This window comes from Sebastes fasciatus, chromosome 10, assembly GCF_043250625.1.
Source record: "Sebastes fasciatus isolate fSebFas1 chromosome 10, fSebFas1.pri, whole genome shotgun sequence".
NCBI classification, from domain to species: domain Eukaryota; kingdom Metazoa; phylum Chordata; class Actinopteri; order Perciformes; family Sebastidae; genus Sebastes; species Sebastes fasciatus.
In genome coordinates, this window is record NC_133804.1 from 32,665,230 (window position 1) to 32,680,229 (window position 15,000).

General features: G+C 43.1%; 2 protein-coding genes across 4 annotated transcripts in view; one reads left to right on the top strand and one right to left on the bottom strand.

Moving 5' to 3' along the window:
* The window catches only part of tmem126a (transmembrane protein 126A), a 592,581-nt gene that overhangs the window by 227,451 nt on the left and 350,130 nt on the right, over positions 1-15,000 (top strand). The window lies entirely within an intron of this gene.
* LOC141774722 (A disintegrin and metalloproteinase with thrombospondin motifs 2-like) overlaps positions 1-15,000 on the bottom strand; it is a 144,041-nt gene that overhangs the window by 36,492 nt on the left and 92,549 nt on the right. For all 3 annotated transcript variants that reach the window (XM_074647501.1, XM_074647499.1, XM_074647500.1), the window contains exon 4: positions 1-74. This exon is cut by the window's left edge and continues 132 nt beyond it. In XM_074647501.1, the coding sequence (XP_074503602.1) occupies positions 1-74 (74 nt within the window). The remainder of the gene's footprint in view (positions 75-15,000) is intronic.

The window sequence follows — 15,000 nt, forward strand, 5'->3', positions numbered from 1 at the left end:
TCGCGTGTGGTTGATACTCTGCTCCACGCCGCGGTACAGAGAGTCCAGGTCCATTAGACCGCCCAGATCAGCACCTGGACATAGAAAGAATAACAGGGTTATTTAAAAGTTATAGGAGATTGGTGTGTTTGTGTTGGTGTACGAATCACATTAAACAGCATCCAACTAATTCTATGTCATTCCCTACAAGAATAGGGTATTTTAATAACATCAGCATGTAATGTGTGATCAACTGCAACCAGCCAGAAACTTCTAGAACAGTGGATTAGTGGATTAAACCTGAATTATCTGTTGTCACAAACCAACCAGCTGAGCTAAACTCAAACTAAACAAGGCTAAATCTTAGGCTACGTTTTGCTGCATGCAGAGGTGACCCAAATCTGATCTGTTTTTTTCTTTCATAACAGTGTGAACAACACAAATCACATGGAATCTGATCTTTTCAGTTCTGATTTTGGACCACTTATGTGGTCCTTATTCAGACACAGGTCTGATTTTTTGCCTTTTAGGTCACTCTAGATCAACACACGTCACAATTCTGTGAATACACACATGGAAGACAGCTGGGATAGTGGAGGTAGTCAGTGGAGGTAGGGTTGGGCTAAACAGATTTTAAACTGGTTTGATTATTATTAATAAGCCAAACACTGGACCGGACTACCACATTTGACCACTAGGTGTTGCACTTGACTCAGCAGCTGCTCCCGAGTGGAACATAATAAGACCTCGAGAGCCCATGAATGAGAGCGTAGCGACTCTACACCACTTGTTTTCGGGTCACCTCTTTTATCGGCTTCAAATCCAAAATGTTGCCTTATTGGCGCAGTTTTAGTTTTCTTTGAGACTCTCTCGTCTCGTCACCCCAAAAAAAACACATGAACTACTTTGTAAATAACCACAACGTGCGCCGTACGCCGTATCTTCCACTCTCCCACCGCTACTGAAAATGGTTCTCTCCTCCATGTTGCCTCAGCTCAAGAGTAAAATGCCGTAAATTTACAAACAAACATAATATCATGTTAATCACGTTGTTTATTACTAATTCGATACAAGCTGGAGTTCACACTGTAATGACGTCGGCACAGGTTGCTGATGTCAGCTACTTCTTAATTTGTCAGAACGTGTCATAATGACAGCTTCAGCCGGTTTGCATGAAATTAAACCGGTTGACGCTCGTACACCGAACCAGAACTCAATTCAGGACCGTGACCAGTTCACACTGAAATCACAAAAAACAAGATCTAAGCAATAAATCTGAATTGAGCACTAAGGCTTGCAGTGTAAACGCAGCCTTAACGTGCTGTAACCTTTATTATTAGAAAGAAACAACTGACAAATAAACTTCATCATTTACCAAACGTAGGTGATATCGTCTTGTATTTTACCGTTTCCTCACTAAGTAGAAATGTCTGGTCTGTCTGCATTCAGCTGGCATGTGTCTCCACACGTCTGCTTCTCATTACAGCCCTTAAATTTTCAACACTCTTCGTGGTGTGTTTAGCATGTGTGCATGCTACACATTGACATCTATATGCACATGTGTATCTATTTGAGCGCTTGCATGTCGACGTGTGTGTCTTGTCTTCTGGTTTGCCTTCCAAGACGGCGGTTGACTGAATCGAGCATGTGTGTCTCTCCTCGTAAGAGGTGGTAACGGTGCGGCTATCCTACACAGATCCTCTCCTAATCAACCAAATATTTCTACTCCCATCTGAATAAAAGCAGCAGATGGTGCTTGCTAAACACATGGATTAAGACAGCTCCCTCACACAGGGTTTGCCCACCCTGCTCTTTTCTTGGCTTGCTACATGCTAGAAATAAAAAATAAATGCAAATTACACTCAATTTGAGGTTATTCCATCGGAAAGTGTGCGACCTACAGGAGCCCTGATTTGTTCTGTTTTTGTCTACACAGGAACGGCAGAAAGTGTGTTGTTTGGGTATTTTGAGGATAAACTGCAGTCCTGACTCCTAAATGACTCTATTAAGTTTTAGGTGTCAAGTCTGATCCTGCTTCTTGTCTTTCTTTTAAAAGTCGATGGAGTCAGTGAAGATACTGAAGATAAATCGTCCCGTCTCCGGAGCCAAGGCCATCCTTTCCTCCCTCACCATTCCTCCGTCTCTCTCATCCTCCTGGTATGTAGACACAGCATTGCCTTGCTTGCGTGGAAGCCACGGAAGGACCGAGTCATGCAGTCTTGAACATGTGGTCTCAGTGGATTCAACAAAGCGCTATCCTCCCCGACTCCAGCCAAGGTCTCCCACAGCCAAGGATGACACACAGTCACAGCTCATGGAGCGGTGTATGCAGGTGTGTGAGCACAGTGTGGACAAACATATCTAACTGGGCCATAAATCACCGTTCCAACGGGAGCTTTAACTAAGTTAAAGACCAGCTGGAATAGCTGAATGTATCCTCATACTACGGTTCGTAGGATATCTGTCCAAAAGTTATTCCTCATTTTTCGTGCATTTTTGACAAAAGAATTACAAAAACTACTTAGTTGGTAGGTTTAGGAAAAGATCGTAGCTTCGGCTAAAATAACACTGGAAGTGGAGTAACTCAAGTACCGAAGTTACATGACAAAAACGATTTAGTAGGTTTAGGAAAAGATCGTAGTTTTGGTTAAATTAACACCAGAAGTGGAGTAACTCAAGTACGGAAGTTAGGTGACAAACCCACTTACTTAGTAGGATTAAGATCGAAGTACGGAAGTTACGAGAAAAAACATAGTTTGGTTACAATAACACCGGAAGTGGCGTAACTTAATTTTGGAAGTTACGCGACAAAAACTACTTAGTAGGTTCAGGAGAGGATTGTAATTTTTGGTTACAAGAACACTGGAAGTGGCGTAACTCAAGTACAGAAATTCTGTGAAGAAAACCGCTTAGTTAAGTTCAGGAAAAGATCGTAGTTTGCTTACAATAACACCGGAAGACAAAAACTACTTAATTAGTAGGTTTCGGAAAAGATCTAAGTTTTGGTTACAATAACACCGGAAATGGCGTAACTGAAGTTTGGAAAATACGTGACAAATAAATCAACCTTGGTTTCTGGTTTCACGGGGGGTACGAACAGCCATCCACCCTGCCCTCCTCGCTACGCGCTCTTTATACTTCCTGGTTCACAATTACGTGGATTACATACAAATCTATTTTGTGGGACATATTTGAATTACAAGGCATCACTTTTCATAGGTACAGCTATGAACGCTGTATGAGAACAGCCTGAATAGATGTGCTGTTTTTGACTGTGGAGCTTTATTTGGAGGTGCGAGTTGATTCAACACATGGCATGATGGGGGACAGTTGGAGCTCCAGTGTTTTGACACACACAGTTAGAACAAGTGTTGAGCTGAGGGAAAAGAAACAAGATGCAGGAGGAATATATATACGAAGGAAGACGAGGGGAGAGGAAGAGAGATCTGCCACCTTGTCTCCCAATCAGCGAGGGGCATCCCGCTTTCCCACTCCCTCTTATGCAACGTTTCCAAGGCAACGGGCTCATGGGTAAAACAACGACCGCGTGGCTAATATTGGCTCCTGAGTCGCTATAGCAGAATGAATCTGGAAGTCTGAATATGATCCCATATCTGCCCACATTCCAGTGAGTGACAGAATACCCACACAGAGAGAGAGAGAGAGAGAAGAGAGAGAGACGACGGGGCAAAGATGGAGACTGATGGAGAGTAAGACTATGAGAGGAGAATTTAAAGCATACTTTTGTTCTGTTTCATAGCTCATCTCACACACACACACAGAGACAGTGAACATTTCTTCTCCTTGTTAGGAGGAAGCTGGATTTAAGGCAGTGTACTTCACAACCACCCCTGGCTCTTCCTAGTTATAGCTGCCTTTAACGAGCCTGATGTCATAACCACACCATCTGCTTTTAAAGACAGGTCCAGATATTTTTACCTTTCGCTTATGTAATGTTAAGACAAAACACAGAGGAAAAAAAAAGAAAAGACTATTGTGTTCTCACTTTTAACTCAAATCGCAGTGCCTTGAGAAACTGCGAATGCGGGGACATTGCGTAACACGGGGCCACAGCTGTATGGTAAGTGGAAGGAGTACGGTAGAGAGATAACTCAAAGTGACACCGGCAGAGTGGGAAAACAAGACTGAACCAAAAGGTTGGAAAAGGTGCTTGACCAGGTGGCGAGCTCTAACTATTTAAACCTCTCCGTTTCATCGCACCTCTGTCCTCGCTTGCACCATGCGCTCGAACACTATTTTTCCTCTCGCTTCAGCTGTTTTGGAGCAAGTTTTTTCTTTTTCTTTTAGAGAGAACTGCGGAGGAATAAGGTGCAAGAGAGATTGAGGGAGGCGGTGAGGGAGGTGAGAGGTAGAGCTGAGGGGTGTGATGGATGAGAGAGAGAGAGAGAGAGAGAGAGATGAGAGGAGACCAGAAGGACCTTGGGTGTTTCGAGTTCCGCTTCGAGCTCCTGCGGTGACGGAGAATATCGCTCTCTTTTCTTGTAGAACATCCGAGTCTGTCTGTGTGACTGCGGGGCGAAGCATCAGGGTGCGCCGCCGTGTTTTTCGCACAGCAATAGCTTACATTAGCCTCTGAAATCTAACCGTTATCACTCTCAACCTACAGACAGGGGATTGATCATAACAATGTTCATTTTTCCTTTTCTCTCTCTCAGTCCCAAACCTCCTCCTCCCACGCCTCTTACCTGCACACACACAAAACCCTTCATGTCTCTTCCTACCTGAAACTTTCCTTTTCCTGTCCTACCCACCCGTTCTCAATTTGCATTTTCACACTCCCGTCTGTATCCCTACTGTATGTACCCCGTCCCCCCTCCACCTCCACCTCCACCTCCACCTCCATCATCACACACAAACACCCTATATATGCACACCTCCTCACACACACACACACCGCCCTCTCTCTCCAAGTATTCTCATTCAGGTGGGGTGTAGAGCGCGGCCTTATTAGGAGACAAAGGTTCTTTGTCTTTCAACCTTTGCAAAATGTCAAGAATGTCTGGTTGCCCGCTGAATACCAGGTGGGGGAGAGAGGGGGGGATGGGGGGTCGAGAGAGTAAGGAGAGACTTTAAGCCACAACAGGAGAGAGGGAGAGAGAACGGTGATGATAATTCAGGTCAAGCCACATCTTACTATTGAGCAGCGGTCTTTGGTTTAAGGTGTCTGCTTGGCAGTCAGGTGTGGCCCATCGCTCTGCTCCGCATTCAGGAGCTCTACTGTATAATGACGGGCTCTGACATTACGACGGGCACTCGGACAAGCCTCAACGCAGGTGTGCACCAGAGTGTGTTTGTGTGCGCAAACATCTGGATGAGTTTACAGTATGTACGTTTGGTCCACAAACACAACTAAATAACTGCCACGTATTTATAACACAGAGCCTCATGAATGGTAATTTATGTACCAAAGTAGTCTCAGTAAATACAGTATTTACATAGAAGAATTACAATAATATAGTGAATTATACATATTGTAAAAACACACACACAGAAAAGACTTGTACTAAAGGGTCTGATGGATTGCAATCATTTCTACGCTGATGACACTGTCATCTACTCTTCTGCAACCACTCCTGCTAAGGCCTTTGAATATCTACAACATGCTTTTGATAGGGTACAAGAACAGCTTTGCCATCTGCAACTTGTTCTTAATGCAGACAAAACAAAATGTATGTTCTTTACCACTTCAAAAACAGCAAGATCAGCACTATCTGAGAACATTGTAATGAGAAATGGTCATATGGTCAAATATGGTTAATAGTTATTTGCGGTGGAATTTTTTACTTGACAAATTACAGACAGGGCAAATTCGCACGGGATTAAGAACACAGACGACCTCTAGAAATTACTCGAGGTCACCAGGTAATACTAGTCCTGTGTGAATAGGGCTTTACAGTAAATGCATTACTATGTATTGATCTGGTATGGGGAGTTCTGGCTTTAAAAATAATGACAGATTATTTGCTTTATTGGTTGTAGAGATAAAGTTATCTGAGAAATATGCTGGTTTGTTTCAGTTACAGTGACACAGTTGCCTATTATGAAATAGTAATATATATATATATATTTAAGTGATGATTAAAATCTTTAGTGTTACTGTGTATTTTGGTTATTTTCTAGCAGGTATGAGTGGCAGCAGGCCTGAGGGGAAGACGGCGAACTCATTAGTGCTTACCTGAGTTCAAGGCCGTCCGTCCACCTGAGGCACACTTATCCACACACGTGAACTAATTTACTTACAGACACGTCTCGCTCACATAGCTCAGGGCATGGACATTTTGTCTCCCCGGTGACAGTTTTATGGGTTGTCACGGTGATGAGTGGCTCGGACAGCAGGCCGTCTACGCGGCTCCTGTAGCATCTGGGCAGGTAGCAACATGCCATGCTGTCCCACACAATGTTCCCATACTGAACACTCATTATTTTCTAAGCTGCCATATGACAGCTGTAAAAGGCTGCAGAGTGCTGGAGCACATAGTGAACTACGCTTCCCATAATCATACTGCCGTTAATTATTTAGATTGGCAATCAGCAATCTAATTTTACATGGACAGCTCCCTAAAGACCATAATAATTATTCATACATCAAGCACTGAACTTTGCCCATTTATTAATAACTGCTTTAGGTTAGGGCTGTTTATTTTTTATTCTATAATGCTGATGAGACGTTTTTAAGTGGTCGAGTTTAACGTCCAAAGATTCGTAATATTTAGGCTGATGCGTTCTATCTGTCTGTGCTCCCCGAAGTGGAGCAGAGGACCGTTTTTAATATTGCATGAAGCAGCCTTTATAATCAGCAGGCGAGAGGGCCACCTATCCTCGCCGCTGCTCGGTGTGTCTGTGTGGATTTCTGGTGGTTCAGGAGACAAGGCAACCTTTAGCTCTCCCCCTCTTACATAACTGTCTGTCTGTCAGAAACACACCGAGGGCTGCTGGGGAGGTGCTGCGGTGCACACCGATTCCCCCCCGTGTCCCGCTGTACCGCCGTTTCATTAGCCATTTCTTCAGAAAGTCTACATGCAGAGTTACCTGCATATTCATAATGCAAAGCGGGCCAAATTAAATAACCTGTGGTTCGAAACTGACCGGATTCACGCTCGTGTTGTCACAAATGAGCCTAAATTGAGAAGCGATATTTCTCACAAGCCGCAAGGAGCCTCTGCGAGCGCCTCTTGTCACATCAATAATTACAGCAAAGAAGACCAGCACCATATAAACATCGCAAACGCATCTCAAAACACAGTAATCCAATCACCGCCATCCACAGAGGCAATATTGCTGGGCGAGGATCAATCATGTCCCTAAACTCTCTCTCTCTCTTCGTTCTGTGGTCGGATCTACGGAGCTCGATGTAAACTGGAGAGCCTTAGTGTCCAATAAGACAGCAAAGCCAGGCTGATATATAGGGCTTATACTGCAGGTCTCATCCAGTTCTGAAACTGACCTGTCTGCCTGTCCTTCCCTCTGTCTGTCTACATCTGCCTCAGAGAACCAGACATTTATAAAGGTCTCTTATGAAATCAAAAAGTACGAAAAAACACCCCAGCCATGACAGGGCAGCGAAAGATAAACACATAACAGCACCAGTATGCAGACAAGGGACATTCTTCTTCTACATCTCTTACTGTCATATCAAGCCCCACTGCCTGTCTGCTTTGAGGAAACTATGGATCAATCTTACCGGGCTACGGTGTGTGCATCAACGGGGAGATAAAAAGAGAGAGAGGCTGACAGCGAGGTGCAACGTCCGGCTCCCAGAGAACCCATAAATCTCTGCAGAGACAGCTTCCCGCTGGCTTGAAGGGTTTGTGGCCCCCTTGCCACCTCTCTCCACCAACCCTGCCACCCCCCTCTCCTTCTGTCACCTCATCCCCTAATCTTATATATATCAACGCTGTCTCCTAAAAAACATGATATACAACTCATATGCTTGCAGGAAACGTGATGCTGCCTGGATGATGTTTTAATCAACATAAAGAGGAAATGTTTATCTTGACCGTACGTGCAAAACGTTCACTGTCAGCACATCTCTTTTATTCCTCTACAATAGTTGCTCTTGCAACTAAAACATGATGGACGTGTTTATGGTTATATTAGGGAGACTCAAAAGATTGTGAACCCCAATTTTCACTCCCTTTATTTACAGGCTTTTGGCAGATCAATTTGTAAGTGATACTATATGTATTCTAGGACAGCTTTTATTTTAGGGCTGCAACTAACTATTATTTTTCATGGTCGATTAATCTGTCGATTAATTGAATAGTTGTTTGGTCTATAACATGTCGATCAGTGTTTCCCAAAGAACCAAGATGACGTCCTCAAATGTCTTGTTTTGTCCACAACTCAAAGATATTCAGTTTACTGTCATAGAGGAGTAAAGGAACCAGAAAATGGTTCACAACATTTCACTTTTTTTCTTAAAAAATTAATCAATTAATCATTGCAGCTCTATTTTATTTTTAAAAAATTATGCAATTTGAGTTTGAGTTGAGGGACGCGTTGACTTTTTTTAAAGAAAAATATTTAACCAATAATAGATTTTTTTGGCCACTTGGAGGCAGCACAACGAGCTGTAAACACAACACTGACATATTATGAACTCAAGAAAGAAAGAAGAAAAACAGCGGCTTATTTATAGATCCAGCAGACAGAGAGCAACTCTCCTATCACTCCACTATGTTCACCAGCTAGTTGCTAACTTGATCTTCACTCTTACTCTTCTTTTACTGAGATGAAACAACTCTATGCGTGGAGATCTTACGTTAAAAAGCATTATAGAAATCAACAAAATATTAAAACTCTTGTTTCCCGCTCTCTCGTTTCTCCGGTTCTCAGTGCTCGTATCCTCATTTCTCCTCCCGTCACCCGTAGCCCCAGGAAATGTCCTGTGCTGGCTGTGAAGTACTCAAAGAACAGCCAACGCCAGCCACCTGAGACACCCAGGACCACAGTTATTATGACAGGCCAGCCAGCCAAACATCTGTCAACCTGAGCACTGTAGGGATGAAGGGAGTGGAGATGTAGGAGGAGAGGGAGCAGAAAAATAAAAGTGGAGGAGGAGAAACATCGCAGAGACAAGATAAAAAAAAAGCCATGAGGTGAGAAAAGGAGAGAGATGTATATACATTATTAGCCAGTTTTATAAACTAAGTCCTAAAGATAGCAAGCCAAACACAAAAGCGTGGGTTATAATAACAGTTTCTAAAGCCTGGAACCTATGAAGGTGAAACCGTTGAGTCATTTTCTACTTTCTATCAACATTAACAGCCAACTGACAATCAAACACACTAGAAACACACTATGAACAGGACTCTTGTTGTGATAAAATAAACCTGGGAAAAGTGCAAATGGCAGCGTCTTTGTGTTAATCAGGGTCTGAAATTAGCACACGCCAAATGCGGGTAAATTGTTGACAGTGGCGGGTGAAATCATCAGGACATCCGCCACTTTGGCACGCAGGGAAAATGCTAGTGATGGGAATAGAGAACCATAGCTGTCCACTTTGATGGCATCTCATGCCTCCATGACTATCGATTCCTCTGTATTGATGCTTTCCGACAGTTACACATGCACAATACGCACGCTGTCATGTTTCAGTTTGTTTGGGACCGGAGCCACGCACCCTATTTTTCCCTGATAAAGCGACACTGTGAACAACAAAACTGTGCTGAAATCAGCAGGATGAGTGTTAGAAACGTTACCTGTTAGCAGCTGTTAGCAGCACAGTCCTGACTGGTTAAATAAGCTAAAAGCGTTAAGGGAGGTGCCATTCAGTTATTATTATGAGGCGTTCAAAATCTGCTCAGGAAAAATGACTATTGGGTGAAGGTATATTACAACGTTATCATGATGTGTTCAAATGTAATCTCGTATAATTAAGCTTTTGGCGAGAAACTTGAATAAATGCAGTTGTTTGAAGGAGATGTTTTCACATCAATATCAAATAGATATTAGAGAGGGAATTATGACCTGTTTAACTTCCTAACAACTTTCCAAGATTTTTTTTTAGTCAAACCAAATATTTAAATATTCATAATCATTTGAATTGTGTGTTTTTATGCAAATAACCACTATAGATAACAATAGCAAAGTACAGTACAGTACTGTGTACCCTACCCTCCCTCCACAGTGTATTTTGAACACCGTAATTTACAGTGTATATAATGTTTTTTGTGTTAAATATATCGAACATTGAATGACATCAGATCTAAAATGTTATTCCTTCATGCAGCGCAGAGATTTCAAAAGTGGTAGACAAAAAAAAATACTCGTCTACCACAGTGGCAGAAAGTGAAGAAAGTTAATTTCAGACCGTGGTGTTAATGCTTAAAACTGCCAACCTGCAGCGTAACAGAGGTCTCAAACAACAGTTAACAGTCGTGTCTAATGCTTTTTTCTAATGCTTCTTCCTCGCTGTTGTCACTCATTATTCACCTTTCCTGAAGAGACAGACCACAGTGTCATGTTAACACCTGGGTGATTTGACAAGGTGGACCAGTAAATACTTGCCCCGCAGGTGAATCAGGTGGAAACAGCCAAATAAACAACAGCTCACCTGTGTGAATGGCCGACATAAATACCAATTGTCCAAACAGGAAACAGGTGTGTCAGTCCATATAAGCCCGCTGACCAACGACCACCTACCAGTTCTCTCTCTCTCTCGTTACATTCCTCTCCTTCCCTGCTTCCTTTCATTTCCTCTTTTATTCATTAAATGTACCTTTTCAAAGGGTAGATATGGAGGAAGAGTGGGTGAGAGAAAGAGAAAAGTCTATCTAAAGGTGTGAGACAATATGTATGCAAATGTTCTCGCTGAGCAGCTCACCAGCAGAGCCGAGCCCGAGCGGGCCTGCCAAAGGGCGGCAGGATGAGGATTTATCATCCAATATCACCTCATCATAAATGATAATGATAAACATGTAAGCCGGGCCGTAACGTAGTTATAGACCAGCTCTAACCCAGCTACATAAGCAGGGTAGTAAATCAGCGGAGATATCATTGTAATATTTTAAACAATTAAGGCGTGGAGTACTTGAATACTTGGACACACAGGGAGGCGAATAAAACTGTTTCAGCGTTTAAAAACTGGCATGCTCTTACACGGAGACTTATTATTACTGCCTCGTAGTCGGCCCACAAACGCACAGACGGAGTTCTTTTCAATCGCACAGCGCTCGAGCCAGACGGGAGAGAATTAATAAGGCACTACAGTGTATCGGTGTTACTAAATTGGCGGTGTTTCATAACAAAGTCTTTCGGAGCAGTTATCAATTAGAAACAATTAAAAGAGCCATTCATCATTCTTACAAAGGCGGCTCCGTGCAGGGAGCAGCGCTGACAAGAGAAGCTGATCAAGTGTAATCAAAACCGTAATCAGCTGCTGTAGCGCTCTTTAACGGAGGCTAATGTTGACAGAGCTGAGGTGTGTTTGCTGTCTGTTAAAGGTGCACCTCCATGTAGCTCCTTTTGGACAGGAACACTGCGTGTCTGTCAAACAAACACATGAAGGGAAATACAGTGACAGTGACTACAGGGGAGAAAAACAGGTTTAAAGTCAAGCTGGGAAGATTCTTCAAAACATGCTAAAGAAAGTCCATCCTTGGGTCCTTGGCAAGGTGTTCCTTGAACAGGGGAGACACCGGAGTTTTGGTCGGAGACGATAACGTTTCTCTCTGCGGAGCCCCGTCACTTCACAAGACACGGGAAACCTCTGTTGGTCTGGAGGAGCTGCAGCAGTTATTTCTGCACAAACGTCCACTGAACATCCACTAGATATCCTCAGAGCTAAACTAACTCTTCTGCAGTGTGGAGTGTGCGCGCATGCAAGCAGGCAGAGGAGCAGAGTACACCAGAGACTCCGGCTCTGGAGACCAAAGCTACGGTCTCCCCCGCGTCCTCCAACCGCGGCCAACACTGTTTAACAGACGGGCTTCACTAGATACAACCAAGAGGTTTTGGTGCTTCCGTGTAGTTTGTGTTGGAGTCTGAGTCTGAACAGCGTAGCCACACGCGAGCGCGCATGAGACACCGACCCGCAATGATTCATACGTGGAAGAAGTTACAAACAGTCCCTTTAAATACGTTAACGTAACTGCTTCTGGTTCATGGATCACCGATCACTCATACTATCATATCACATTATCAGCTGTTCAAGTTAACCTTACATCTTTACCGACACTAAAGGGTGCCTTGTGCGTCGGTATCTAACGCCGACGGCCGTGACAGAGCATCGGTATCTAACGCCGACGGCCGTGACAGAGCATCGGTATTTAACGCTGAAGGCCTTGACAGAGCATCGGTATTTGACGCTGTGGGAATGAGAACGGGGCCAGGGCACTCTGTTGATCGACATCCAGTTTCCTGCATCACATCTTTCCCGGAACACCCTGGCAAAGGCTTCCCATATTAATGTCCACATTATCAGCGCTTTGTTGGTAACCAAGAGAGATAATGCAAAGATGCACTGGGGGGAAAGCATCCCATACACAATATATCTCTGCACATCTAACTTCCTCAGCTCTCAGTCCTCCAGAGGCGACTGTGATGGCACAGGGTGAGGCTACGAGGCATATGGCTAATCAATGCAGCCTCTTCCGTGCAGAGGTAACTCTACACTCGAGCAGGGAGGATAGGGGAGCTACCAGCGCGGCCTCCCCGTCTCTCCATCCTAATGAAGCGCCCAGGTAATCAAATCACTGCACACGCAGGCAGATGGCCAATAAGGGAACAACCACCGGGGTTCTTTGATGGGATCACAACAAAGTTTTTAAACTTACCATCAGAGTCGTTTCCCTTCTCTCTGCATGTATTTAGCAGAACCAAAGCCTGATTTCAACATGTGGCTACATGACTTAAAAATACTCAACGTGTCCTTTTCACAGCACTAAATCACTGATGAAGTTTGATGCAGTGACGGCTGAGCATCATTACTGCATGGCCACATGATAACATCTGGAGCAGCTGATCTCTGCTCGCAGAAAAAATGCAATTCTTGCAGAAAATCTCAAAATGTCAAAAGTTTTTGATACTAAATCACAGCATGGATTTTTCTACGGTGTTCCTCAAGGTCTTGGTGTCTTAATGTGGTATTTTTGGAGGAATTATTGATCATTTTTATCAATTTTCGAGTGTTAAAAATGGTTAAATTTAGCACCAAAGCAGTGTAACAAATTGCTGCAACAACTTATGAGACATAATAGAGCATGAGGATGACCATCATACAGTATACTTCTATCATAAAGTTCTAAACCCTTATACACTTTTACAATTCATTTTAATGAATTCATTAATTCATGTTTATATTACTTCTATGTGACATCTACTGTTGACCTGCTATCTCGCCCTAAAAAAAGACATAAACAGGTCTATTGTGGGTCTCAGAGGGTTAACATAACCCATAGCATTGTTAAATTCTCAGGGAGATTTCAGTGCAGCTGTGGGGAAGTTTCTTTTTATAAGGAACCTGTGGCTCCGTCCACTTCGCTGCTCAATAAACATAATGTAACATGGCAGAATGCCATCATGGAGCAATAAGATGAATGTTATGTGGACGTCTTATAGGCAGTGTCGATGATAATACAGTCTATTACACAAACACTTAACCATTCCCTTCAGGATAACCACAACATCTGGAGCGGTGCAGTGAACTACGTTATTCCTCAAAGTTGTGTCAACATTAACCCCCTGAGACCCACAATAGACCTGTTTATGTCTTGTTTTTAGGGGGGCATGGGGGGTCTTTAGGGGGAGATAGCAGGTCAACAGTAGACGTCACATAGAAGTGGTGTACATCATCTGAAAGCTGAAAACCTGAAGATTAAGGGTTAGAACATTATGATAGAAGTATATGATGGTGCTCTATTATGTCTCATAAATTGTTGCAGCATTTTTTGGGTTAATACCATTTGTTCCACTAAATTTAATAATTTTGTACCAATCAAGAATTGATAAAAATGATCAATAATCCATCCAAAATACCACATTAAGACATCAAGACCTTGAGGAACACCATAGAAAAAGCCATGCTGTGATTTTGTGTTAAAAAACTTTTGACATTTGGAGATTTCTAGAAGAATTGCATTTTTCGGATTGGATGGCGAGCACTTCTGCTCAGAAACCCCCTTATTGTTAATCTAGCTAGGAAAGCCATCCATCCTCTGAATGCTTTAGTTTGTGGCTGTAAAGTTTCATGAGGCTGTGATTATCCTAGAGCTCACCACAGGTCATTTTATACAGTGAGGTCAAGTTTAAAAAAAATGGTCTCACTACAATGAAATGGCTAAAAAAGGGGAGACTCGTGGGTACCAATAGAACCCATTTTCATTCACATATCTGGAGGTCAGAGGTCAAGGGGACCCCTTTGAAAATGGTCATGACAGTTTTCCCCCACCAAAATTTAGCCCAACTTTGGAGCGTTATTTAGCTTCCTTCTCGACATGTTAGCTTGACATGGTTGCTACCACTGGATTCCTTAGGTTTTCTAGTTTCAGATGATATCCGATGAACCTGCTAGAGCCTCTGAAAGACAGTAGAGTCAGTCGGGGGTTAAAGCTGCATGATGGATCGACAGTTATTGTGCTGATCCACAGAGGATTGTGGGGGATAAAAGCTTTAAGTTGATTCTTAAAATGGATAGCTTTTGAAAAACGACACACACTCTCTCTCTTCTAGTTTGATCTGCTTTATATCGGGATGAAACTCAAATTCAAACTAATCCTATTCGCGGCAGTAATCCCCTCCATATTATAGGATTCACCATTAACTAATAACCTTTCAATCAATATGTTCAACAACGACTCAATCGGAAGGAGCTGGCATTATTTGAGGACAACTGTTGGGCAGCTGTACAGACTCAGGGGGGGGGCTAACAACAGGCTGCTGTGTGTGTGTGTGTGTGTGTGCGTGTGTGTGTGTGTGTGTCCCTTCAGCTCCATTTAATAAAGAGAGGTTATTATAAAGGAATATTTTTCTCCCAATCTAGGAACTGGCAGTAAGTCCTGT